The 26,990-nt window shown below is 41.5% G+C and overlaps 1 protein-coding gene across 2 annotated transcripts in view; it reads right to left on the reverse strand.

Moving 5' to 3' along the window:
* The window catches only part of PRMT8 (protein arginine methyltransferase 8), a 165,095-nt gene that overhangs the window by 12,283 nt on the left and 125,822 nt on the right, over nt 1-26,990 (reverse strand). For both annotated transcript variants that reach the window (XM_069952906.1, XM_069952914.1), the window contains exons 5-8: nt 15,846-15,988; nt 13,746-13,833; nt 11,835-11,950; nt 9,504-9,654 (exon numbers count right to left, since the gene is read on the reverse strand). In XM_069952906.1, the coding sequence (XP_069809007.1) occupies nt 9,504-9,654; nt 11,835-11,950; nt 13,746-13,833; nt 15,846-15,988 (498 nt within the window). The remainder of the gene's footprint in view (nt 1-9,503; nt 9,655-11,834; nt 11,951-13,745; nt 13,834-15,845; nt 15,989-26,990) is intronic.

A 26,990-nucleotide genomic window follows, 5' to 3' on the forward strand; every position in this document is an offset into this window, starting at 1 on the left:
CCTTCTACAGAAGATGGAAAGCTGAGCGCATATAATTTTGCCTATCATTTTTTGCTGTAATGCTGGACAGCTCACTTTCCAGCAGGCTCCTCTTTATCATCACAGGCAGAACAGGAAATCTCAGCTGTATGTTAAGTCTTGTGGCCTGACTAAAAATTAAAAGTAAATGGAAAATTAGAAAAAACATCATCAAAATTATAAAAAAAATTGTATCATGTCAAATAAGCTGATGCCAATCCTTTCTAAATAAAAACACAAGCGGTTAGATGGTTGGGAAGAATATTTAAAAGAGTGCTTGGGCTTAAAGGGGTTCTCCAGCAGAAGAAAAAAAATTCTTTCAAATCAACTGGTGCCAAAAGGTGCCAGTTTTTTTTTTTATTTACTTCTGTTAAGGGGCACTCTAGCAGGGAAAAAATTCTTTCAAATCAACTGGTGTCAGAAAGTTTTATAGATTTGCAATTTATTTCTATTTAAAAATCTCCAGCCCTTCAGTACTTATCAGCTGCTGTATGTCCGGCAGGAAGTGGTTTATTCTTCCCAGTCTGGAGAGCAGGAAAGGTTTTCTATAAGGATTTGGACAGAGGTGGCAGCAGAGAGCACTGTGTCACACTGGAAAGAATACACCACCTCCTATAGGGCATACAGCAGCTGATAAGTATTGGAATTTTTTAATACAGTAGAAGTAAATGACAAATATCTGGCACTTTCAGACACCAGTTAATTTGAAGGAAATAGTTTTCCGCTGAAGTACCCCTTTAAGGAGGAGAATAAATAATTAAAGGCTGGAAATAAATAGTCCTTAAATAACGTGTCACTTGGTGACATCTACTCGATATCTGGAAAGGCCGTTCAATCGACTCTTGAGCACGCGGTGACTGGTGTAGGGCTCTCGGATGTGACCCTTATCTGTGCTCTCTAATTCCTTTCCGCTCGTTGATTAATCTTAACTTTGTAGCTCATTACCATCCCGGCAATTAGACGCTCGGGCTCAACCGGGTGTGCGAATCCGATAAGCAGTCATGTGGCGGAATGGTCCCGGCCTTGTCTTATCACAACCATTAAAGCAAGGCCGACCTACCTCGTCTCGTCTGACCTCCTAGAGATTTCACTTCAACATTAAGCTTATATGGAAGACTTCTAGGAGTAGAATAGTTCTCTTACGATTTCCATAGAATGCTATGGGCCTATACTGGACGGAGGCTCTTCTCTTCTAGAAACATCGGGGGAGATTTATCAAACATGGTGTAACGTGAAACTGGCTCAGTTGCCCCTAGCAACCAATCAGATTCCACCTTTTATTCCTCACAGACTCTCTGGAAAATGAAAGGTGGAATCTGATTGGTTGCTAGGGACAACTGAGCCAGTTTCACTTTACACCGTGTTTGATAAATCTCCCCCATCATCTCTAAAAGGTGGCAAAACACCTTAAACTTTAGTCGGCTGAACCCGAACAGATGATGTCGTTGGTGATAGGGGTCGGCCATGATGGAAAATCACAGCCGACCCCTTTGTTTCAGGAGAGATAAGCCGCAGCGAGAGGAACACAGAAACACTCAACCATGCAGAACGTATGGGGAGGATGGGTGGAAGATATTACTGACTGCTGGGCGATCGTTCGTCTGTCAGTTATTGAAAGTGTATGGGAGGCTTAAGGCAGAATAACATGGCAGTCGAGGTACATGTGGCTAGAGGTAATCATTCATATTTGTATGTTCATTTGGCTAACATCTATATCTCCCAATACCCCCCATACACATGAGTGCTCATTGGTGGACAGAGTTACCAAGGAGGGGCTTCTCAGCCTTTGTTTCCCCTCATCCTGCCTTGGTCTGGCACTATAATCTATACCCCCTGCCTTTTGACATTGCTGGGGGTGTGGGAGGGAAATCACTCCCGGCATTACAAAGTTGCAGATAGGGACTTTTTTACATCAGCCGTCTCAAAAGGGAGGGGGAGGATACAGAGAGAAAAGCTCGCACACAGATTTTTGTGTCTTCAGCAGAAAGCAGCAGCTCAGAACTGGGGGAAGGAGACTAAATAGATAATGACAAGTATGGAAGGAATTGTTAGTTTCACCATGGGCAGCAACATATCAAAAGTTATGTTTGAGCAGAATACCCCTTTTAAAAGAAAATTAAGGCTGGAAAAAAAAAGATTCGACCTCTGATGTATACGGGATTTGGTACAATAAAGGAAGAAATGGTGAAAGATCATTTAGTGGACCTGAGTAGGGATGGTCCCAACCGAGTTCGGCTCGGGTTTGTAAGAACCCGAACTCTCGGTAATGATTCCTGCTGTCTGCCCGCTCCGTGCAGCGGGCGGATCCAGCGGGAGGACCGCCTGGAAAACTGGGATACAGCCATAGCCATAGGCTGTATCCCAGTTTTCCAGGCGGTCCTCCCGCTGTATCCACCCGCTCCACGGAGCAGGCAGACAGTGGGAATCTGATGCCGAGCATTCGGGTTCATACGAACCCGAACCTCGGAGGGTTCGGACCATCCCTAGACCTGAGTAATACCTGGTTACTAACTATATATACATACATATATATATATATATATATATATATATATATATATATACTGTATGTATATATATATATATATATATATATATATATATATATATAAATTTTTTACCCTATTATGTTCATCTATTAGGGTATGGGCACACAGAGTAAATGTGGCAGATAACGCCGAGGGGATTCTATCGCTCGCCACTAGGGATGGTCCGAACCTGCCGAGGTTCGGGTTTGTACGAACCCGGACTCTCGGCAATGATTCCCGCTGTGGAGAGGGTGGATAAAGTGGGAGGACCGCCTGGAAAACTGGGATACAGCCCATGGCTGTGGCTGTATCCCGGTTTTCCAGGCGGTTCTCCCGCTGTATCCACCCTCTCCACGGAGGTTTAAGACAGTGGCAATCATTGCCGAGAGTTCGGGTTCGTACGAACCCGAACCTCGGCGGGTTCAGACCATCCCTACTCGCCACCCCTTCTCCCTTCCCCCACTGTGCTCCCACTTGAAGTCCCGCCCGTCACATAGACTCCATTCTATGCTCAGGCAGATTCTGTCTTCTGCCCAAAGAATTCACGTCAATTCTTTGGGTGGAAAGCGGAATCCACCTGACCATAGAATGGAGTCTATGGGATGGGCGGAGAGCCAAGCGGGAGCGCACGGGGATGAGCAGCGGAATCCCCGCTGAGTTATCCACCATATTTACTCTGTGTGCATATACCCTTACACAGAATGGAGGTTTCATTATGGGAAATCCCCTTAAACTACCAATGCAGGATGGTACGGCAAGAAACATTAATGGTGTGTTCACACCTACAGGATCTGCAGCTGATTTTCTGCAGCAGATTTCATTTAAATAACTGAACACAGCATCAAATCTGCTGCAGATCCTGTAGGTGTGAACGCACCCTAAAAGGGTCTATAATCAGAGTATGAGGGTCACAAGGACGGCCTACAGGTTTATGGAGAACTCAACATGGCCAGAGAGGAACTTAATACCTGAGAAGGTGGTGACTCCACGGTGAGAAGAAATTCAATATTTATCTATATATACCAATCAACGCCATAAGAATAATACGCACAACGTGAAAAGAGCGGAATGAAAAAAATCCCTTGAATGTTTTGTAAAGTGCACAATGGCCGCCATCTGACTGACGGCTTTTCTTCTACTCTGTGGATATTATATTATACCGGGATTTAAAAGATTAAGAAAGAAAGGACATTCAATGAAATGTTAAACATCCCGGGAGGATTTCTGACGGCGATCCATTGAATGGAGCCATTACGTGTCATTAGACTTTCATATATTGTTAGGCACGCCATTAAAGTGTAAAGGTAAGAAGAGCGTGGGCGTCCTAACTGGCATGAGGCCCGGCATCATGTGTGTAAGGCGCATTGTTTCATGGAGAATGGATTAATCTAATAAGATTCGGATTCTCTATGGGAGGTGTTCAAAGAAGGGGGAAGCTCTTAAAGGGGCAGAGGTGGGGGTCATACCTACGCCAGTATGCCTAGGGCATCATGGGAGTAAGTAGGGCCCTATTATAGAGAGTCTACATAGGGCCCCAGAGCTCAAAATCTGGATACATCTAGCATTAAAGGGGTGATCCTAAGATCCTATAGAAGATTACTTCTATTCAAAAATCTCCAGTCTTCTAGTACTTATCAGCTGCTGCATGTCCTGCAGGAAGTGGTGTATTCTATCCAGTCTGACGCAGTGCTCTCTGCTGCCACCTCTGTTCATGTCAGGAACTGTCCAGAGCTGTAGCAAATCCCCATAGAAAACCTCTCCCGCTTTGGACAGTTCCTGACATGGACAGAGGTGGCAGCAGAGAGCACTGTGTCAGACTGGAAAGAAAAAAAAACAAAACATTTCCTGCAGGACCTACAGCAGCTGATAAGTATGGGAATATTTTTAAATAGAAGTAAATTACAAATCTACATAACTTTTAGCTGGAGTACCCCTTTAAAGTCAGAAAATAGAAACAGGTTACAATAAGAGAATAAGATTTAGCATCTGTCTAATCCAGCGTTTCCCAACCGGGGTGCTGTGGCACAGTGGTGTGCCGCGGGATCCCGGTGGGAAATGTGCGCTGTCTCTTTAAGCATCCCGAGAAGCTGCGGCCGCGCAGCTTCTTGGGATGCACGGATCACTTTGATGTTCCGCCTGCACTGCGAGCGGGCGGAACATTAAAGTGAGCATAATGTAGGAGCAGGAAGTGTCAGCGTCCTGCTCCTATATTCCCTCCCATAGACCGCCGGCACTTCATACCAGCAGCTTATGGGAGGCCGGGACGTGACCTCTCCGGCAGGCGTGATCATGTGATGTCATCACGCCTGCCGGAAGTCCCGTCCCCAAGGCTCGCAAGATGGAGCCCGAAGAGGAGGAAGAGCTGCTGCCTGCACAGCGCGGATTAGGTGAGTAGGATGTTTGTTTGTTTTTAGGGACAGAGCAGGGGGCATTATTAGTTCATGGGGGGCACCTCTGGGGGCATTATTAGTATATGGGGGCACCTCTGGGGGCATTATTAGTTCATGGGGGGCACCTCAGGGGGCATTATTAGTATATGGGGGCACCTCTGGGGGCATTATTAGTTCATGGGGGGCACATCTGGGGGCATTATTAGTTCATGGGGGGCACCTCTGGGGGCATTATTAGTTCATGGGGAAACCTCTGGGGGCATTATTAGTTCATGGGGGCACCTCTGGGGGCATTATTACTTCATAGGGGGCACCTCTGGGGGCATTATTAGTATATGGGGGCACCTCTGGGGGCATTATTAGTTCATGGGGGCACCTCTGGGGGCATTATTAGTTCATGGGGGCACCTCTGGGGGCATTATTAGCATATGGGGGCACCTCTGTGGGCATTATTAGTATATGGGGGCCCCTCTGGGGGCATTATTAGCATACGGGGGGCACCTCTGGGGGCATTATTAGAATAAATGGGGCCCCTCTGGGGGCATTATTAGTTCATCACAGCAGGGAATCCTACATACAGGGGGCATCCCACATTCCTACTCACTTTACTGCACATAACACCACACAGCGCAGTTACTATGGGAGCCGACAGGAGGGAGGAAGGGAAGGAAGTTGCTAGAAATGTGCGGAGCCTTAATTGTTTGTCTCGCAGGTTCTGAAGAGATGAAACATATCTGGAAGAAATCATCATGGCGGATGGAGAGGAAAAGGGGAAGTGACGCCTCAGATCAAAGAAGACGTCACCGGTGAGTCACTGTATGACGGTTTTCTTATTTTGTAGAACATTATTTAGTAGGGGTGCCCCGAGGTGGAAAAGGTTGGGAAGCACTGGTCTAATCAGTAAAAGAAAATTTAGGTGACAGGGTTTCTATGGGGATTTGCTGCTGCTCTGGACGGTTCCTATAACGGACAGAGGTGGCAGCAGAGAGCAGTGTGTCAGACTGGAAAGAATACACCACTTCCTGCAGGACATACAGCAGCTGATAAGTACTGGAAGACTGGAGATTTTTTTTTTCCCCGCTGGAGTACCCCTTTAAGTCCTATATAGAATGAAGAGGGTGGTGGTTGAGTATGTGCAGTGCTGCTCCATTCACTTAGTGGACAGTTGTTCTTCATTCTCATGATTGATTTGCGTCCCATTATTCTGAGCCGCATTGATCAGCCAGTTATTCCCTAATTGATGACCTGGAGATACATATGAGTGCAAGTGAGAGCGGCTAAGAGGGAAAGTAGGACATGACCTAATTGAATCTTTTCCGGTGAGCAGGTGCATTTGGTGTGTTCTATATACTAAGAATGGTTGTGTTCCGGCACAGGTGTGATAAATAGGAGGCCGATGGTGTCATAAGTCAAAGTAAAATGCAGAAAAAAATATGGCTGTCACAATGCAAAAGTCGGTGCCCCAAATGGGTTAAGTACTCCGGCAAAAAAAAAAAAAAAAAAAAATTCTTTCAAATCAACTGGTTTCAGAAAGTTATATAAATTTGAAATTTACTTCTACTTAAAAATCTCAAGTTTTCCCACATTTATCAGCTGCTGTATGTCCTGCAGGAAGTGGTGTATTCTTTCCAGTCTGAAACTGTGCTCTCTGCTGCCACCTCTGTCCATGTCAGGAACTGTCCAGAGCAGGAGAGGTTTTCTATAGGGTCTTGCTACTGCTCTGGACAGTTCCTGACATGGACAGAGGTGGCAGCAGAGAGCACTGTGTCCCAGAGGATCCTGCACCTCTGTATCACTATAGCACACCCTCAGAAGCAGATGAGACTAGCTGCTATGATGTCTCCCATATATTGCATGCACATAAAGCTGATATCCTGTTCCCCTGTATATCTATGGTATACCCTGAGAAACAGTAGACCAACTGCTATGATGCCTCCCATACACTGTGCTGACACCGAGAAGGGATCCTGCTTCCCTTTAACTTTATAGCATACCCTCAGAAGCAGGAGAAGGGCTGCTTAGATGTCTCCCATACATTGCACACAGAAGAGGTTATCCTGTTTCCCTAAATCTCTATAGCACACTTTTAGGAGGGTACCAGCTACAATGTCTCCCATACACTACACCCACTGGGGATCCCATTGCCTTATATCTCTTATAGCACACTCTCAAAAGCTTTAGCAGCATATAGGACATTATAGAGCAGTGCTGAACAGTGTAAGCTGTAAATCTAGCACTGGGAGTTACAGAACACTTAAGGCCCTATTCCACAGAACGATTATCGTTCATAAACTCGCTCCAACAACCGCTCGTTAACGATTACTAATCCATTTTTTTGAGCAAACGATAACACATAACGTGAACGATATATGTAGTGTAACGATTATTTTGCAGTTGTTACATTGTCGTTTAAAACGTTCGCCGGGGTGATGATGACCATACGACACACCTACTTTTTTTTAAACCTTTTTACGAACGACTGAAAGATTTCTAATTTTACGAACCGATTAGCGAATTATCTTTTAAAGACCAACGACTTTTTTTTCGACATTCTGAAAAACTATTTTGAATGACAGTATAATGATTTCCCCTTTGTCGTCCGCTCGTTCACACCAATTCCACGAAGCGATTATCGTTAACGAGCGGTTGTTGGAGCGAGTTTATGAACGATAATCGTTCCGTGGAATAGGGCCTTTAGTGAGCTCCTTTGTTAAGATAGGCTTTTGCAGACGGATTGGAATAATAAGTTGAGAATCAGTGAGGAAGTAAAGGGAGCCATTAAAGGGGTTATTTATGATGAGAATAAACACAGCTACTTGCTTGCAAAAACAGCGCCACCCCTGTCCTCAGGTTGTGCTTGGTATTACAATTCAGCTCCATTCACTTTAATAGATCTGAGCTCAAATTGAAGACAACAGAGGTTCTGGATGAAAGCGGCCATGTTTTTCTAAGTCTGGATAACCCCCTTTAAGTGGCTACCAAGTTTCATTTATGTGTTTGTACTACTGATTTATGGAAATTTTGAAGTCAGGGGCCATTGAAAACCCCCACTGTTTGCAGTTTTTACCCAATAAAGAACCATTGCCGGATATTCATCCCTCCGGTCTGTTTAGTGAAGTAGCGTACAGTAATCTGCATGACCGGAGCTGGAGTTAATCCCCCGGCTCTCCGCTATCTGGGATCTGCAGTGGTCATTTTTTCCCGTTCTCAGCAAATCTCGAATATGACAAATTATTACAAGCGTCTGACCTGTGAATGCGGCTCCCAAAGCAGAAGCCCAACCACTGAGCGTAAATCCTCTTCTACACAGAAAGAACACAGTATTCTCATTAATACAGAGTATTTACTCACATCAACTCAGTTTGGCGGCGCTTAAAGGAAAAGTCCAGCGAAATCTTTTATTAAGGTATTGTATTATCCCCGAAAAGTTATACAAATCACCAATATACACTTATTATGGAAAATGCACATGTGTTGTCCCACCACTGGTGTTTTTCTCTTCTCATATGCACCTGTCGTAAAGCTTTCTCTCTGGTTAAGTGGTGGATGAAGTGTATTAAGTTTCCCCACTAGGTGTCAGTATTTCTCGTGTACTTATATGCACAGTTGAGGAAGGTCATTGGTTAATGTTATGTTATGCCATGTGTGTTATGCTGACCAATAGAAGGTGCCCTTTCCTTTCTACCTATTGTTTCTCTTCTTTCTTCTTCACACAGTCATTCCCACCACTCATAGTCAGGCATACAGAGGGCCCCTGCAGGATGAGTTTCACTGGTGGAGGAAGTACAGTTAGTATTATCCAGATTCTCAGATAGGAAGGACACAAGAGACAACAGTCCCTGCAGAAGTTAAGCCAGGACCTGGCTTATGCCAAGACCCCTGTCGGGGACAGAAGTGCAGTTGAGTTGAGTCTAGTCTAGTCACCAGCGTGAACAGATGCAGTTGGAGACCAACGCTTCTTTTACTACTATTCTTCACTACTACTATTATCTTGACTATGCAGTGCTAAGCACACCCAAGGGAGAGTAGTAACCAAGGAACACCATGACCCATGCCAGGAATACGTCTACAAAGAGCAGGGCAGTATCCTGAACAAGAGAGGAAATAGCATCGATAGGACAAAGCAGCCAGTACAGAAGGCTACGTATCCTATCGCGCAGTGCAGGTAACTGGGAAACCTCAGACACCTAGATAATAACGTCTGGGACTTGTACTACCCTCCTGGTATGGGTTCTATTATACCAGGGGGCAGAAAGTGGTCAGACACAGTCAATTTTTCCCCTTTCTGTGGGTAGAGCCTCCCCGTTCACACACCCCTAGATGTTAAGGGTCTGTAAAGAGTAGGTCTGTGCAATAGCTGATGGCTATGGATGTACATCCATAGTGCTGTGCATAGCTGCAGGTCCATGGCTACAGACAGCTCTACAGACGGTTTTGCTTTGAGCACATACAATATACTTTTTCCTCTTCTTTGTTTGTGCCATAATAATCACTTAAATCCCAAAAGAAATCTCAGCTCCCCCTGGAGGTGGTCACAGGACACTGCACCTAGAACGAAAACCCGTACCTGTAGAAAATCCAGTTTTCTTATGGCACTTAGTAAACTCGATGTTGAAGTAGGTGACCAGTGCGTGGATGTAATCGTTCCGTTGCACTTGTAGGCAGAAGGCGGATGTAAAGGCTAATTCTTCAATCTTCACGGTATTGATGTCGATTTCCTGCGTCCAACAAAAATAAACCAATCAGGATGTTGCAATGTACTGGGTATACCGTGTATATTGTTATATTGGGTGCAAATATGGCAGAAGGTTTAGAAATCAGTGGACCTGGGACTTCACATACATGATGACGGCTGCCATTTTTGTAGGGGACCATCACAGGTTTAACCCCCTCAAGGACACAGCAGATTTTGGCCTTAAAGGGAATGTGTAATCAGTAAATGACTTATTGTTTAAATAATGTTTTTATGTTAAATATTTTTTAAGAATTTCTGGTGGCATTTTTTCTAATTTCATTCTCACCACTGGGGCTAGAACTGAGTCTGTCTATTGTCGTCTATGTCCATGAGTATTGCTGTAAAGCATGTCATTAAATGCTGTTAAGAACAGCCCAGGCAATATGGCAGCCCCCCATAACAATGGACAAAAAGAGAAATAAAAAATAAATAAAGTCAGAAAATAGAAACAGATTAGAATAAGTGAATAAGGGTTAGCATCTGACTCTAATCAGTAAAAGGTGACACATTCCCTTTAAGGATAGAGCCAATTTTATCTATAATCCTGGCGATTTTTTCCTCGTTTCGTTTTCACTATTCACCATACGGGAATAATATTGTTATAGCTTAATAGTATATATAATCTAAAATATGTTTATTTATTTATTGTTATGTGTTTTATATATAGAATGGTAAAGGGGGTCATTTTAACTTTTAATGTCATATTTTTAACTCCCCCCCCCTATTTTTTTAGTCCCCCTAGTGGACTATTACATGCTATCATGCAATCATTGTGTTGATAACATTGTTTAATGCAATGCCATTACAAAGCATTGATCATTGTTATCGGTGATCTTCCCATAAAGTCTACCTGTAGCAGACTCTATGTGAAGATTGCTGAGCTGACTGCACGGGGATAAGTGTTACTCCTCCGGCAGTCACACTGTGGGGGTCCCGATCGGACAGTGACAGGAGGGTGACACTGAAGGGGCCAGATCCTCACCCTCTATGAAGTGAGCTCAGCTCGCTTCATAAAGCCCCTGCAGATAATGGCATAAATGTTATTAAGGCACAGATGTTCATGGCATACATTTATGTCCTTTGCCAATAAGGGGTTAAATAAGTATGGTTGTTTCCAAAAATTTTGCATAGAACAACAGTAGAAGTGGATATACTAAAACTTGGTAAGATATCTTATCAGACAAAAATGCTTCCCTCTTCTGTTATCAAACATCTTTCCTCTCTATCCCTCCCTACTAGACTGTCTTCAGCATAGTCCTGTCCTGTATCTAGCTCAGGGATCAAATTATAATTAAGGCAAGTCTATGCAGTGTAGAGGAGGAAGAAGGGAGGAGGAATACCTGGGTACACAGGCAGAGATCTGGATGGCTGCAAGTAGTTTCCTTGTTTCCTCTAGGAACGGGTGATCATTTACAATTGTAATCAGTCTAATGTCATTGTGGAACAGGTTGTGTAACCGATTCAGTGGTCTAGAACACTTAGAACATCTATATTGCCTGATTTCACATCAAACATACAATATCTATTTTTTTGAAATTTTTTTTAATTGCATTTCTGTAGCCTAAATGGGCATAGCTATATAACCAAACAACCAAGTAAAACCTTCTACTGAGAAGAGGGTCTTGTCCAAGCTTTTCTCAGATATTCACCAGACTTTTAGTGGCATTAGTAGGGAGGGGTCCGGGGGGGCTTGGCCGTTCACCTCTTCTAATGAGGCTTTTATTATCAAATTATCAGTTGCTACATCATATAAACCAATGGTACAGAAACCCCATTCAGCCTGGGTCTATGTAAGACCAATGACTTAGACAATGGCCATCCCACCCAACCACTATCATGCGTTATGTTTATTCTTCATGTGTCCATATTTTTTAAATCTAACGGGATCTGCCCGAACCGTGAGTCATTGGGGGAGTCCTCGGAGATTTCTTCCCATCCCACCAACTTTCATTGATAGTTCTTTCCCTTTTCCGTTATAGGAAGATATCCATCAACCAAAGCCGAGAGGGTAGGAAGACGCCTCCGGGAACCACCATAATGGTTCAGACACCATGAAAGTGATGACAGGTTCCCTTTAAGTTGGTTCCTTGAAGTTTTCAGCCTGAAAGTAATTTCAATTGTTTCATACAACGTAATTGCTTTCTGCATTGGATATCACCAAACCTTTATCAAACAGGAATTGGACACCACTTGCTTTGGATCTACAATGTCCACCAGCGGTTCCCTCATGGCGACATCCCTGATACACGTCATGTCAAATCCATACACATTCTCCCACCCTGTCAACGAAAAAGGTACAAGGTTTAGTCTTCAGCAGTTATACATAAGCGGTAGCCATTAACTTCCTGCATGGTTGGAGGTAGGGGGCGGGGAGTCGGCATGACCTTGGTGGGCGGTTGGCATGGAAGGGCAAGGTCTACTTTTGGTAGCACATTGGATACCTTGGGCTCCTGGGGCGACCATTACCTATGCACCTCTGTTTTGTATTATTTAATTCAATGTTTTCTGAGATAAGAGGTGACCAAAAATGAGCAATTCTGGATGTTTTTTTTTTATTTTTAAACTATAGCATTCATCATGTGTGATAAGAAACATTATATTAATAATTCATCCAGCTGGGAGCGTGGCAATAACATTTACGGAAATTTTCTTTCGTTTTATGTGGGGGAAAAAATGTAAAACTTTTTAAATATATTTTTAAACTTTTTTTTTTACAGTTAATTTTATTACATTTATTACATTTGTACAAATGTACAAAATCCTTCTGTTTAAACTGGTTCTCCTATGCCTATGGCAGGGTGTAATAGAGGATTACTCATGGCAGGCATGGAGGACATGACCACTATTGCCATGACCATGACCACTGTTGCCATGACCACTACTATGATTGTATATCTCTATTGACTGTGGGATCTAGAGTGTTAAACTAATGGAATTGGCCTAAACACTGATCCTGGCAACTGCTGACAAAGCCATAATAACTGTTGTCGTTGTCAGAGGAGATCATTGAGGGCCAAACAGGCCGGCAAATTGTATGTAACTGCTTGGATGCTGCTGGTCTTATGAACCGTGGAATCTAGGGGGTTTAACTGCTGAACACTAGGGGTAAGTGAAATTTCCAAAAGGTTTCAGGAGGTTCATATGAGCCCAAACTTTTTTAATCCCCTAAAATAATATAGTTTATATTATTTTAGGGGATTAAGCAGTTGCATTCAGTTAGTTTTTTGTATACTAACTTTGCAAAGATACGATCTTCATGTATGCCAATTGCTTTTTACCCCACCAGCTTATTTTGTGTATATTTACTTATTACATCATGTTTTCGTCCCAGTGTTGCTGTTGGTAACATAAAACAGTAACACTGGAATTAACAGTGACATTAACATTAACAGTGGAATTAACAGTAACACTGGAACTGGAATGGCGGAGTAGAACACAATCAGCATACATCTATTGCTTTCTACCATGCCAGCTTGTTTTGGATATACTTACTTATAACAGCATGTTTTTGTTCCAATGTTTTTAGTTTCCTGCACTGGAACGAAAACATGCTGTGATAAGTAAATATACACAAAACAAGCTGGCGGGGTAGAAAGCAATAGATGTATGCTGATTGCTTTCTACCCTGCCAACTTGTTTTGTGTATATTTACTTTTTACAGATAAACCAGAGACCGTAGGAGGACAGGTAAGTATAGACTCTTTTTTGTTTCTTATGTGTATTAAATTATGCAGCCACCATCTTTATAAACTGGTTACAGACTTTGCAAAAAGTTTGGTTCGGTGACAAACCAAATTTTTTACAAAGTTCGTAACGAATCTCGTTTGTGATATTTGGTTTGCTCATCTCTACTGAACACTGATTTTTAGTTTATAATAAGTGGGCAAAGCTCCTAAGCCAACTCCATAGTACCCCACAGCAACTTTGACCTTACTGTACATTGGGATATGGGAAGGGTTTCATAAAATTAGCAGAAAGCAAAGATGACAATTATGGGTCAGAGACCATTGTGAGATCTAGGTAACGGGGTCACGAGAGGAACTGGAGGACGCCTGTAATAAATGCCATACTCACAGTGAATCTTGAAGTCCTTATATTGTCTGTCTTCTATTGCGACGACGTACAAAGCCGCTCGGTCAGGAAACATGAGCCCTCCAGGTTTCTGTTGATGAATTGTGGGGGAAATGGGTCTCGTAATCTATTCACCTGACAAAGACATCACAGTTTGAACTGCACATATAAAATCCAGACAAGTACCCCCTGCACGCTTACTATCCTCCATCACACTGTCACACACTGTTTAATATCTGAGTGGATACATCAGCCGGAGGCAAAACACAGAGATAAAAACGTCTCTCTAAATCAAAGTGATTGTCAGTCACCGAGAGGCTTAGAGAAATGAAAGGTCTACCCGCTGACTACGCTCTCCGGTCACATCTGAAGACGCTACTTTAAGGATTTAAGAATAGCAAATAGCAGCCGTGCAGGTGACTGGGTCAGCGTTTGGGGGGATACACAAAAGAGGAGGCTTTTTGTTTGCAGGGAAAGTTTCTCTACATGGCGGCAAAAAAAAATAAAAATAAAAAATAACCATACATTTAGATACCTATTGTAGTTTCAACAAATAAGGGTTATTCTTTGTAGAAGGAAAACTTTTTTTTTTTTTTTTAAACATACTTTATATAAAGACCTTTGCTTACTGTTATTTAAAGGGGTACTTAGATTTTATTTTTTTCTTAAATAAATTATAAGGATTTGTAATTTACTCAAGTCTACCAGTACTTATTAGCTGCTGTATGTCCTGCAGGAAGTGGTGCATTCTTTCCATTCTGACACAGTGCTCTTTGCTGCCACCTCTGTCCATAACAGGAACTGCAAATCCTGATAAAAAAAAAAACTCTGGACAGTTCCTGACACGGGCAGAGGTGGCAGCAGAGAGGACTGTGTAAGAATGAAAGGAATACAACACTTCATGCAGGACATACAGCAGCTAATAAGTACTGGAAGACTTAAATAGAAGTAAATTAGAAATCTATATAAATTTTTGATTTGAAAGAAAAATAGTTCCACTGGAGGGGGTGTGAAAAACCCACCCTATTGTATTCTTACAGGGGTTCTTATACCTACCCTGGACTATTATTATTACTTCACCCTTAAATACCCCCTTACACTCTCAACAGGTTTCCTCCCTTTAACAGATTCGTCAGGGGATGGGTGGAAGGTGAATAAATGTAAAAAAGGGTCAGGCTGATCTAGCATTCATGTTGGTTCAATGGTATCTAATAAGTGCATGACCATACCCAAATGTCATTTTATTCATACATTTCCAGGAGGAATATCATGTATATTTTGCACGGGGGCACTTAAAGATTTGTTGAGTCTTTAATGTGCAATAGAAGGACTACTGGCTCCTGGAAGGTGAAGACGTGATCCCTTAAAAGGGTACTCCAGAGTAAAGAAATTGTTGTCAGATCAACTAGCCTCAAAAAGTTATATAGATTTGTAATTTACTTCTATTTAAAAATGTCAAGTCTTCCAATACTTATCAGCTGCTGCATGTCCTGCAGGAAGTGTATTCTTTCCAGTCTGACACAGTGCTCTCTGCTGCCACCTCTGTCCATGTTAGGAACTGTCCAGAGCAGTAGTAAATTCCCATAGAAATCCTCTCCTTCTCTGGTCAGTTCCTGACATGGACAGAGGTGGCAGCAGAGAGCACTGTGTCAGACTGGAAAGAATACACCACTTCCTGCAGGACATACAGCAGCTGATAAATGTGGGAAAACTTGAGATTTTTAAGTAGAAGTAAATTTCAAATTTATATAACTCATCGCCCTTCCCTTCAATGGAATTGAGATGTAAGGAGAGGAAAAGACTGGCACTATTTATAGGGGGAAAAATAGCAATTTTCCTCAAATCCCGGATAACCCCTTTATCAGGATTAGGGGTTGCACAATAAAAAAAACAAGGCATCTTTCTTCCATAAACAGTGCAGCACCATTGTATTGGTTGTGTCTGGTATTGCAGCTTAGCTCCATTGAAGTGAATAGGGCCAATCTGCAATACCACACACCACCTGTGGACTGGTGTGGCGCTATTTTTACAAAATAAAGTTATGTTTTTCTTATCTATTCAACACCGCATGGGGGACTGACTTTATGCATAAATAACACTTACCAGCCATTTATCCCGTGCAAAGATGACAGTGTTCAGCATGGATTCATAGAAGAGGCAATATCCCATCCATTCAGTGATGATAATGTCCACTTTATCTACCGGTAACTCCACCTCTTCAACTTTGCCCCTAAATATTGTAATTACTGAAAAACGTACAGAAAAGTGCAACGTGGCAGTAAACGTGGCATGAAAACACGTAACCTTCCTGATGTCAAGAAAAAGCATAGACAGGATTGTATTAGCATGGGAGAGCCCTGGAAGTAGCCCAGGATTATAAAAACACGTCTGATCCCTTCCAATAAAAACAGTGCCACATGTGTCCACAGGTTGTGTGCGGTATTGCAGCTTAACGCCATTCACTTCAATGGAGAAACAACTCAGCTCCATTCAGTTCAAAATAGAACTAAACTGTAATACCACACATAACCTGAGGACAAAGGGCAGCGCTGTTTCTAGATAAAAGCAGCTATGGTTTTCAAATACTGGATAACCCCCTTTAACCTTGAAACCCTTGGATAAACTTAAAGTGTCACTCTCGTTTAAATTTTTTTTTGCAGAAATCAATAGTCCAAGCGATTTTAAGAAACTTTGTAATTGGGTTTATTAGCCGAAAAATGCATTTTTATCATGAAAAAGCAGTTTGAAGTTCTCCCCCCTGTCTTCAGGGTTCTCTATGGAGAGGGGAGGGATGGAGGAAGATGAGGCCCCAAAACAGGACAATAAAGAGTTAATTTACTGCTACATCACCAGGCTATCTCCTCTGAAGTCAGCACTGACCTCTGAATACAAGCTTTCACACAGGTCCCGCTGTGTAATCCTTTGTTCTCTGCTCTCTGCTGCCAATCTCCCTCCTCCCCACTCCTTTCTCCATAGGTTACACAGGGCCCGACTGATATAAAACAGTCGAGATTTCCTCATAATGAGCAGTGGATGAGAGAGAGGAGGGATTGGGGGGGGGGGGGGCCTGGGGAAAGTCTTTTTCAATGCAGATAATGGCAGATTTGCCTAATAAACCCAATTACAAAGTTTCTTAAAATTGCCTGGACTATTGATTTCTGCAAAGAAAACTAACAAAAAAAAAAACACGACAGTGACACTTTAATGTTGGAGATCAAAAAGGATTGTCCAAAGCGGGTAATGGCCGAGCATTCCTGCATTCCCTATCCTGACCAAAGGGGTCGCCAGTGATTTCTCATTACATCCAGCCCCTATCACTACTGACACCATCTGTCTGTGGTTGTTCAAGCCAATCCCATATACCTTATGCCTGTACAACCAATATAGGTGTAAGGTAAATGGGAACCTTAAGGCTATATTCAAGCACAAGTACAAGGTGTGTACTGAAGTGCAGGACATCTGTACTACTCATAAAAAGACATATATTTTTGGTTCATAATTTCTCTTCTTAAAGGGATACTCCAAAGAAATGAAAAAATGCTTTGTTACTGCTCTGGACAGTTCCCGACATGGACAGCGGTGGCAGCAGGGAGCACAGTGTCAGACTGGAAAGAATACACCACTTCCTGCAGGGCATACAGCGGCTGATAAGTACTAAAAGACTGGAGATTTTTTAAATAGAAGTAATCTACAAATGTTTTTGATATTCAGTTCATTTTAAAGCATTTTTTTTCCCTCCAGAGTGCTTCTTTAAATTACAATGAAAAGTGTATTTTTCCAGGTGTAAGACTTTATCTTGAACTTTTTTTATGCCTTTTCTGTACAAATAGCATGCAAAGAGCAAATTTGCAAAAAAAAAAAAAAAAAAGCACTAAAAATGTGTATAAATAAAAAACATACCTAAAATGCTCAATGTATTAGCATAGGGAAGTATGCTCATACATTATGAGTGGAAGATAAACAGGTAAAACACTAAGCCCTAATGGGATTTAACAAGAATGGAACAAAAAAATGTAATTAAAGAAAAATAATAACGTCGGCGCAAACAGAAAGGTCGAAAATACGTTTTCTAGCACATTACATAAATAAATGAAAAACCAACACCTATTAGGTTATTCACACAATTGTAATAACCTGAAGAATCAGGAATAATTTACCAGATTATTTGGTATATGGTGTAAATGGTATAAAGAATAGAAATAATAATAATAATCATAAAAAAGAAGATAAAATCATATAACTATAAGTGAGAAACACACTCCCCTTCCCCGTATACTCTCTATGGGCAGTACTGTATCTCAGGGTGTTAGTGCTTTATGGCAGATGAAAAGAATGGAACTGTTTGAAAAGGTACAGGAAGTGATAGAGTAAGGCTCCTCCCCCGAGGACCTGAAAATGACTGAGGAGCTCTCTACAAAGCCTTATAAGAGTACAATGTTACAATCCTGGTTCATGTAGAACCCAACAGTAGGGCTTGTTCATCAGGGTACCATGAAAACTATATGTTCAAGAGCAGGGACTCCTTTCAAACAAAGGAGTCCCTGCTCTTCTATGTAGTATGTTTCTTTGGCACCCTACACTAAGCATAGGGCTGCTCCTCTATATGGTTGCAGCCACCAACAGTTGTATTCCGTAATATGGTCAAAGACATATTACGGAATACAACTGTTGGTGGCTACAAGATTTCATTATATAAATAGTATCCGTACTCACAGGAGGTTAAATGGGTACTCCAGGGAAAAGCTTTTTCCCAATAATTAAAACACATTACAAAGTTATATAACTTTGTAATATGCTTCAATCACCTATCTGCCCCCCTTCCCTATCTTTTCTCCCCCTCAACCCCCCACCAGGAAGTGAAGTAAACTCATTCTTACCTAAGGACTGTTAACCCTAGGAAGCCATTTTCTGACAATGACATCATCAAGAGGGAGGCGGGTCTAAGCACTGTTAAGCCAGCCTCCCTTTGTCAGATGACACAGGTTGCTCAGCTCTGATTGGCTGAACAAGATATAAGGTATCTAACAGTTTTACAGAGACAGTTAGACATCACAGGAGACAAAGTGCATCATGGGAAAGCCCAAAGCAGGAAGTAAAGAAAAAATGAAGCCACCAACTGGAGCTTCAGGGACCTGCAAACAGCGGGAAATTCAAACAGAGACAGACTCCAGAGGGATGGTAAGTGGGGAAACAATGTTTATGATTGATTTTTTTTTTAAATCAGCGCCGGAGTACCCCTTTAAGGACCTGCAATGATATTATGATCTTCCAGGTCCTTAATGGGAGACGGGGTGGTGGGTGGGTGGGTTGTAGTCAGTGCTGCTTTGTGTGTGGTTGGTGTGTGTATGTGTGTGTATGTGTGTGTGAAAACTGCTAGGTGACTAGAGGAGTGGGTTATGAAAACAGGAGTGCTGCACTACGGTGCTGGTTTACAGATAAAGCAGTGTGATGTTGGGTTATACAGGTGGAGCAATGTATATTGGTGCTGTGTGGTGTTGGATTACTAAAGGTAGAGCAGTATGTATTTCTGTACTGTGGTGTTGGGTAAGTACAGGTGGAGCAGTATGTATTTCTGTACTGTGGTGTTGGGTAAGTACAGGTGGAGCAGTATGTATTTCTGTACTGTGGTGTTGGGTAAGTACAGGTGGAGCAGTATGTATTTCTGTACTGTGGTGTTGGGTAAGTACAGGTGGAGCAGTATGTATTACTGCTCTGTGGTGTTGGGTAACTACAGGTGGAGCAGTATGTAGTTCTGCAATATGGTGTTGGGTTACTACAGGCAGTCTTAGTTTACTACAGGTGGAACAGTATATATTTCTGCAACATGGTGCTGATTTGGTGCTGTTCTGGGATATTATGTGCACTACATGGCAGTATCTGGTGCTGCATAGTAGTATGTGTTTGTTGATGAGACCCAAGCATCAACATGGATCACCTGGTGAGGTCTGAGAACAAAAAGTCTGAGAAGCACTGTTCTAGCGGGTACTCATTGAGGAGATCATGCTGTGTTTGCTATGCTTCATGGGAAAAATATGCAGATCAGGTCTCCTGCAGAAGAAAGATCAATGGGAAAATCAATGTCCAGGTTGTAGAAAAAAACCTGATTTATATAATATGCTATGTTCTAAATATACTTTATGTTCCCTATTCCTTGTAAATTGGCCATTCTGATTTATTAGGGGATTTGCTGTTTACACCTTTCCCATATATTATTACTTTTTATATTAGTTATATATTAGTATGGCGCTCCAGAAAGCGAATTTCCACTTTAAGAATCGGGTCACATAATGCCGCAATGTTTTTCCATCTTCTCTGCTGTAAAAATAGCCCGGCTTATCTCATAATTCTTTCTGCAATATCTGCCAGTTAAACTCATGTCTTATTTCTTCTTATTAATATTATTTCATCAAAACACATGGACGGTGCAGAGCTTATGTCAGATCAAGCATTCATGATTACCGCTGTCTGTATCACTGAGGGACGGGGTTATATGACAAGCCGGCAGCTAATACACAGATAATAGTCATTCATAGCCCTGAGAGATAAGGCAGACTATAATAAATATTATGTTTTATAGATGAGAGATAGTAGATGGATAGATTGATAGATAGATAGATTGATAGATAGGAGATATATAGATAGATAGGAGATAGATAGATAGATAGGAGATAGATAGATAGATAGATAGATAGATAGATAGATAGATAGATAGATAGGAGATAGATAGATAGATAGATAGGAGATAGATAGATAGATAGATAGATAGATAGATAGATAGATAGATTGATAGATAGGAGATATATAGATAGATAGGAGATAGATAGATAGATAGGAGATAGATAGATAGATAGATAGATAGATAGAGAGATAGATAGATAGTAGATAGATAGATAGATAGGAGATAGAAAGAGAGATAGATAGATAGATAGATAGATAGATAGATAGATAGATAGATTGATAGATAGGAGATATATAGATAGATAGGAGATAGATAGATAGATAGATAGGAGATAGATAGATAGATAGATAGATAGATAGATAGATAGATAGATAGAGAGATAGATAGATAGTAGATAGATAGATAGATAGGAGATAGAAAGAGAGATAGATAGATAGATAGATAGATAGGAGATAGAAAGAGATAGCTAGATAGCTAGATAGCTAGATAGATAGATAGATAGATAGATAGATAATAGATAGATAGGAGATAGATTGATAGATAGATGATAGATAAATAGATAGATGGATGTCGTGTCCTACCACGGGTGTTACAGTTATATACACCCTTCGCAAAAGTCTGTACTTATTGTACTTGTGTGGTGATGAAAGTAGTACTAAAGTTGTATATGTGTATTTGGAAGCCGCACAGCTGAAGTATGTAAAGGGTTATTGTTTCTTTATGTGTTACCTGAATCTGCAGACCAGTAGGAACCTGTTTTTCTTCTCTCCTATCAACTCTCTCCTTATTTCTTCTGTTGCACTCTTCACCCACTCACAGCGCACGTTAGTTACGCTGGGGAAGTAAGTCACGTGGAAGACAGGAAGAGTAGGTCAGTCTTATCTAGAACTCCGTATGGGAAGGTTGCAAGACAGTACACCTCTAACAACTTTCTTATTAGTAACGCTACACATCCCTATGCACTGTTAAACCTCTCTTTGGAGAGGACAAGCCAGAGACAACCTCAACCCATGCCGTTGACTAGGAGAAGTAACAGAGCAGGACAGTATCCACAACAAAAGTATCAGAACTGGCAGGTACAGACAGGACAGAGACAGTGGGCCCTAGATCTGAATCCACCCACTGACCCTGCCTACTTGCCTCAATCGACCCTAGGCAGTCGCGGACAACCACGAAGACGTTCCCTACGCTACGTAGGTGAAACACAGAACAATACGGACAAATAAAACACAATAAAGAGTAGTGGACAAGCCGGGTCAAACCACATGGGCACGCAGTACAGAATCAGCAATATAACGGGATAGTCACAAGTCAGGCGGGGTCAGGGGTCAGAATAACAAGTCGGTCAGGAAGAAGGGGTTAGGACGGGGTTCGCAGGAGTAGACAGGGGGCAGCTGGGACCAGGAGTTAACCTAATAGCCAGCGATTGTAGGCTGGCTCTGACTAAAACTTATACTGGATCAGGAGCCCGGACCAAAGGCTGATTGGGACAGCCTCCTGAATCCAGCCATGAAACAGCTGCGGCACTGCAGGCTGAGTGGCCGAGCGATTTGTCACCCAGCCTGCGAAGAAGCCGCTCAGCTGTGTGGCGGCCAACCAGCTGACAGTCACGTGAGACCGCTGCCTCCTTGGTTGTCGCTCCCGAGCTAGAAGAAGACGCTGCAGGAACCTGGTGAGGTAAGTTCCTGACAAAAAGCCAAAGAGTTGGGAACTGATCCGGATAGAACAAAGTTACGATAAGCCTAGGAACTCTATCTTGCAGGGAACCCTATGTTCCCTGTCAGCAGGGAACCCTCAGCATTCTGCTCATCCCAGGTATCAATGTCTGGGGCCTGTGTCACCCTCTAGGAAGGTTCAACCAAGTCTAGTGGGCATAAGGTGGTGTGAAGACTAATTCAAAGTTAATACACGGGCACAGGTGTTCTTCTTCTTTTGAGAATTTATCTCATCCATCAACGTCCCGGCAAAGCACAGTACTACCTGGGTTGAGACTTTCACGGCATCCTCCTCTCTGCTACTCTGCTTCTTTGTATCACTCAGCACACTACCCAGTCAGCACAACTATATCCTACACTGCGTTTTCTACTCTGTATTGTCAAGTATTTGTCTGGAACTATTGTCAAGCGTATTACCTGGTGGTTTATCAAGAGATACATGATAATTTTGCAACCTACTGCAACCAAGCACTTTCTAGTAAAATCCTAAGCTTATTTAAGTGAAAGAGACTCTGTGATTTTTCGCATCCACCGACACAGCACACACCGTAACCTTGGGACACACTTCCCCTTTCTGTGGGTGGCAGTTCCTATAGTCCGGAAGGGTCACTACACCACTCCATTACACTATCCCAAGGGACCCTGTAGCAACCCGGCAGGACACTGACCACAGGGAAAAAAGGTACAACCGGCCTTGTCAAATAAAAGCAGGCGTGCCATCACTCCTGTGTGGCTTCCCGGCACTGGCGTTACAAAGTAACACTCCAAGGTCCGGCTGTATCTCGGCCAACCACCACTGGAGTGGTGTCACACATCACTATCTGACAAGTGACCGGCCAATCCTCCGACATAATAACATCATGACCGGAGGCTCACACCACAGATAGATAGATAGATAGATAGATAGATAGATAGATAGATAGATAGATAGGAGATAGATGATCAATAGATAGATAGATAGATAGATAGATAGATAGATAGGAGATAGATAGATAGATAATAGATAGATAGATAGATAGATAGATAGATAGATAGATAGATAGATAGGAGATAGATAGATAATAGATAGATAGGAGATAGATAGATAGATAGATAGATAGATAGATAGGAGATAGATAGATAGATAGATAGATAGATAGATAGATAGATAGATAGATAGATAGGAGATAGATAGATAGATAGATAGATAGATAGATAGGAGATAGATAGATAGATAGATAGATAGATAGATAGATAGATAGATAGATTGGAGATAGATAGATAGATAGATAGATAGGAGATAGATAGATAGATAGATAGATAGATAGATAGATAGATAGGAGATAGATAAATAGATAGATAGGAGATAGATAGATAGATAGATAGGAGATAGATAGATAGGAGATAGATAGATAGATAGATAGATAGATAGGAGATAGATAGATAGATAGATAGATAGATAGATAGGAGATAGATAGATAGATAGATAGATAGATAGATAGATAGATAGGAGATAGATAAATAGATAGATAGGAGATAGATAGATAGATAGATAGGAGATAGATAGATAGGAGATAGATAGATAGATAGATAGATAGATAGATAGATAGATAGATAGATAGATAGATAGGAGATAGATAGATAGATAGATAGATAGATAGATAGGAGATAGATAGATAGATAGATAGATAGATAGATAGATAGATAGATCCTGCCCTACACCGTATGAGATCTGCTTAGAGCAGCAGGTAGTTCCTATCAGCCAAACATTGCCTATGAGAGTGTTAGTGTTGGATAGCCGGCATACAGTTGGTGTTCAAGAAAAATATTCTTACAAAACCAATCTAGTTATTGCTAAGAGAATGTATGCTAAATATTTTTATATATCTATCTATCTTTTTTTATATATACCTGTTCATTTCTCTGAAAAAAAAAGAAAAAGAAAAAGAAGTCTGTTTTATAGGATTTGGCAAAAACTTTTAATAAAAGCTGCGTCCGACCTGGCCGTCACCTGGACTGCCGGCTCCCGGGTGTTATTTGCTGTAATGTTTGCTTACAGAGGTGTGATTATCTGTACTTCCACTTGGTTTCTGACTAAGGTAATATTTATACGCTGGCAGCCTGCAGCGACCGGGCACCGTCCTCAGGGCCGCGACCTTGTTTCCCAATAATACAAAGAATCAAAAATAGATTTCCAAGGTACTAACAAAGAGGAGATTTCTATATTCCCAAAAACATGTGATGTTTCAGACCGAACTCCCAGGGACTTTTTATGGCTATTTATGTGTTGGGTTTACATAGTCCATACATGGGCAGCTTATGAGCCTTGGTGATCTGTTCTTATAACAGAAAATTCCTTTTTAGGGTATAAACACACACACCGTATACACAGCAGATACGCAGCAAAAACGCAGCAGATTTGAAGCAGATTTGGTGGTGCAGATTTGATGCTGTGTTCAGTTCTTTAGATCTAATCTGCTGCGTTTTTGCTGCGTATTTGCTGCGTGTTTGCTGCGTATCGCAGCAGTAAATACGCTGCTTATACGGTGTGTGGGTTTATACCCTTAAAGTGTCACTGTCGTTTACATTTTTTTTTTTTTTTGCAGAAATCAATAGTACAGGCGATTTTAAGAAACTTTGTAATTGGGTTTATTAGCCGAAAAAGGCATTTTTATCATGAGAAAGCAGTTTGAAGCTCTCCTCCCTGTCTTCATTGTTCTCTATAGAGAGGGGAGGGGTTGAGGGAGATTAGGCACCAAAACAGGACAACAAAGAGTTAATTTACAGCTAAATCACCGGGCGATCTCCGCTGAAGTCAACACTGACCTCTCTGACCTCTGAATACCGGCTTTCATACAGCTCCCGCTGTGTAATCCTTTCTTCTCTGCTCTCAGCTAAATCACCGGGCTATCTCCTCTGAAGTCAGCACTGACCTCTCTAATAATAATAATAATGATGAAACAATACTTTAATACCTTGGAGTGCTGACTATTCTTTCTGTGTAGATAGATACAGTTGGAATGAAAAGTAAGTGAAAGGTTTGGAATTGCCTGAATTTCTTAATGGCTTTGTACTATTTGTGTCTTTTATTGAGTACAATTGAGTAAACATCCACAGGGCAGGGGGAAAAATGGCTTTAATAATGTCTCTCTAAAGGCCCTATTCCATGGAACGATTATCGTTCATAAATTCGCTCCAACGACCGCTCTTTAACGATAATTGCTTTGTGGAACTGGTGTAAACGAGCGAACGACAAAGGCGAAATCGTTATATTGTCGTTCAAAATAGTTTTTCAGCATGTCGGAAAAAAAACGTTGGTCTTTGAAAGATAATTTGCTAATCGGTTCGTAAAATTAAGAAATTAAAAAGGTTTTTAAAAAGTAGGTGTTTCGTGTGGTCATGATCACCCCGGCAAACGTTTTAAGCGACCATGTTCATGATCTCAAGTTGAAAACATGTTGAATAATACAAGAGAATGGGTCAAAGCACACAAGTAAATCAACAAAAGAACGGCTGACAAAGAAGAAGATAAGTGTTTTGAAATGATTAAGTCAGGGTGTTGACATGGATCCTATAGAGATGCTGTAGCCTACAAGTAACATTTGTTGGCGGCGGATCTATTGGTCAGTGCTTAACTATATTTATGTGACTATATATAGACACAGATCTAATAACATACAGTTGTAGTGTTCAAATTTATTTTGCCCTTTGAGTAAACATCCACAGTGCATGGAGAAAACATAATTAAACATTAACCAATAGATCTCTCTCCCCCAAATGTTACTTAAAGCGCCAACTGTCATTTCAGGGTAATTTTTCTGAAAACAATAAATATCTATAGTACAAGCGATTTTAAGAAACTCTGTAATAGGTTTTATTTAGCAAAAGAGATTCATTCTGTACTGAAAAAGGCAGTTTTCCTAGGCCCCCCCCCTCACTTCAGAAGAAGCAGGATTTCTGTGTCCATTATATCCCTATGGAGAGGGGAGGGGCTGCGAGGAGTGAGCACATAGCAGTCCTGCAGAGCACAACTCCCTGCAATCTTCTCTCAGCAAGTTCCTAGATAAGCACTGACTTTTCTGACCTCTGAATCCAGCGTTTTAGGTGCTCCGACAGTCTACAAACAGCTGACCTTCAGGTCTCCTCTTCCTGCTCACTAACCCCCCTCGGCCCCTCCCCCCTCCATAGGATATAACGGACACAGCAGAACCCGTCTTCATTGGCTTCTCTGTAATGAAGACGGATTTGCCTGATAATGCACAGATAAGAAGTGAGAGGGGAGGCTGGGAAATTGCTTTTTGAGTACAGAAAGAGGCTTTTTTGTCTAATAAAACCTATTATAGAGTTTCTTAAAATCACTTATACTACTGATTTCTGTAAAAAAAAAAAATGACAGTTACACTCTAAATAATTTGCACACAGTTGGGGAGCAATTTTGGACCATTCCTCCCTGCAAATGTAATTGAGTACTTAGATAGATAATAGGTATACACAAAAACTAATAAATCTATCTATCTATCTATCTATCTATCTATCTATCTATCTATCTATCTATCGATCTATCTATCTCCTATTCGTCTATCCATCTATTATCTATCTATCTATCTATCTATCTATCTCCTATTCCTCTATCTATCTATCTATCTATCTATCTATCTATCTATCTATCTATCTATCTCCTATCTATCTATCTATCTATCTATCTATCTATCTATCTATCTATCCCCTATCTATCGATCGATCTATCTTCTATCTATCTATCTATCTATCTATCTATCTATCTATCTATCTCCTATTCCTCTATCTATTTATCTATCTATCTCCTATCTATCTATCTATCTATCTATCTATCTATCTATCTATCTATTATCTATC

This window comes from Dendropsophus ebraccatus, chromosome 1 (genome assembly GCF_027789765.1).
Source record: "Dendropsophus ebraccatus isolate aDenEbr1 chromosome 1, aDenEbr1.pat, whole genome shotgun sequence".
Lineage (NCBI taxonomy): Eukaryota > Metazoa > Chordata > Amphibia > Anura > Hylidae > Dendropsophus > Dendropsophus ebraccatus.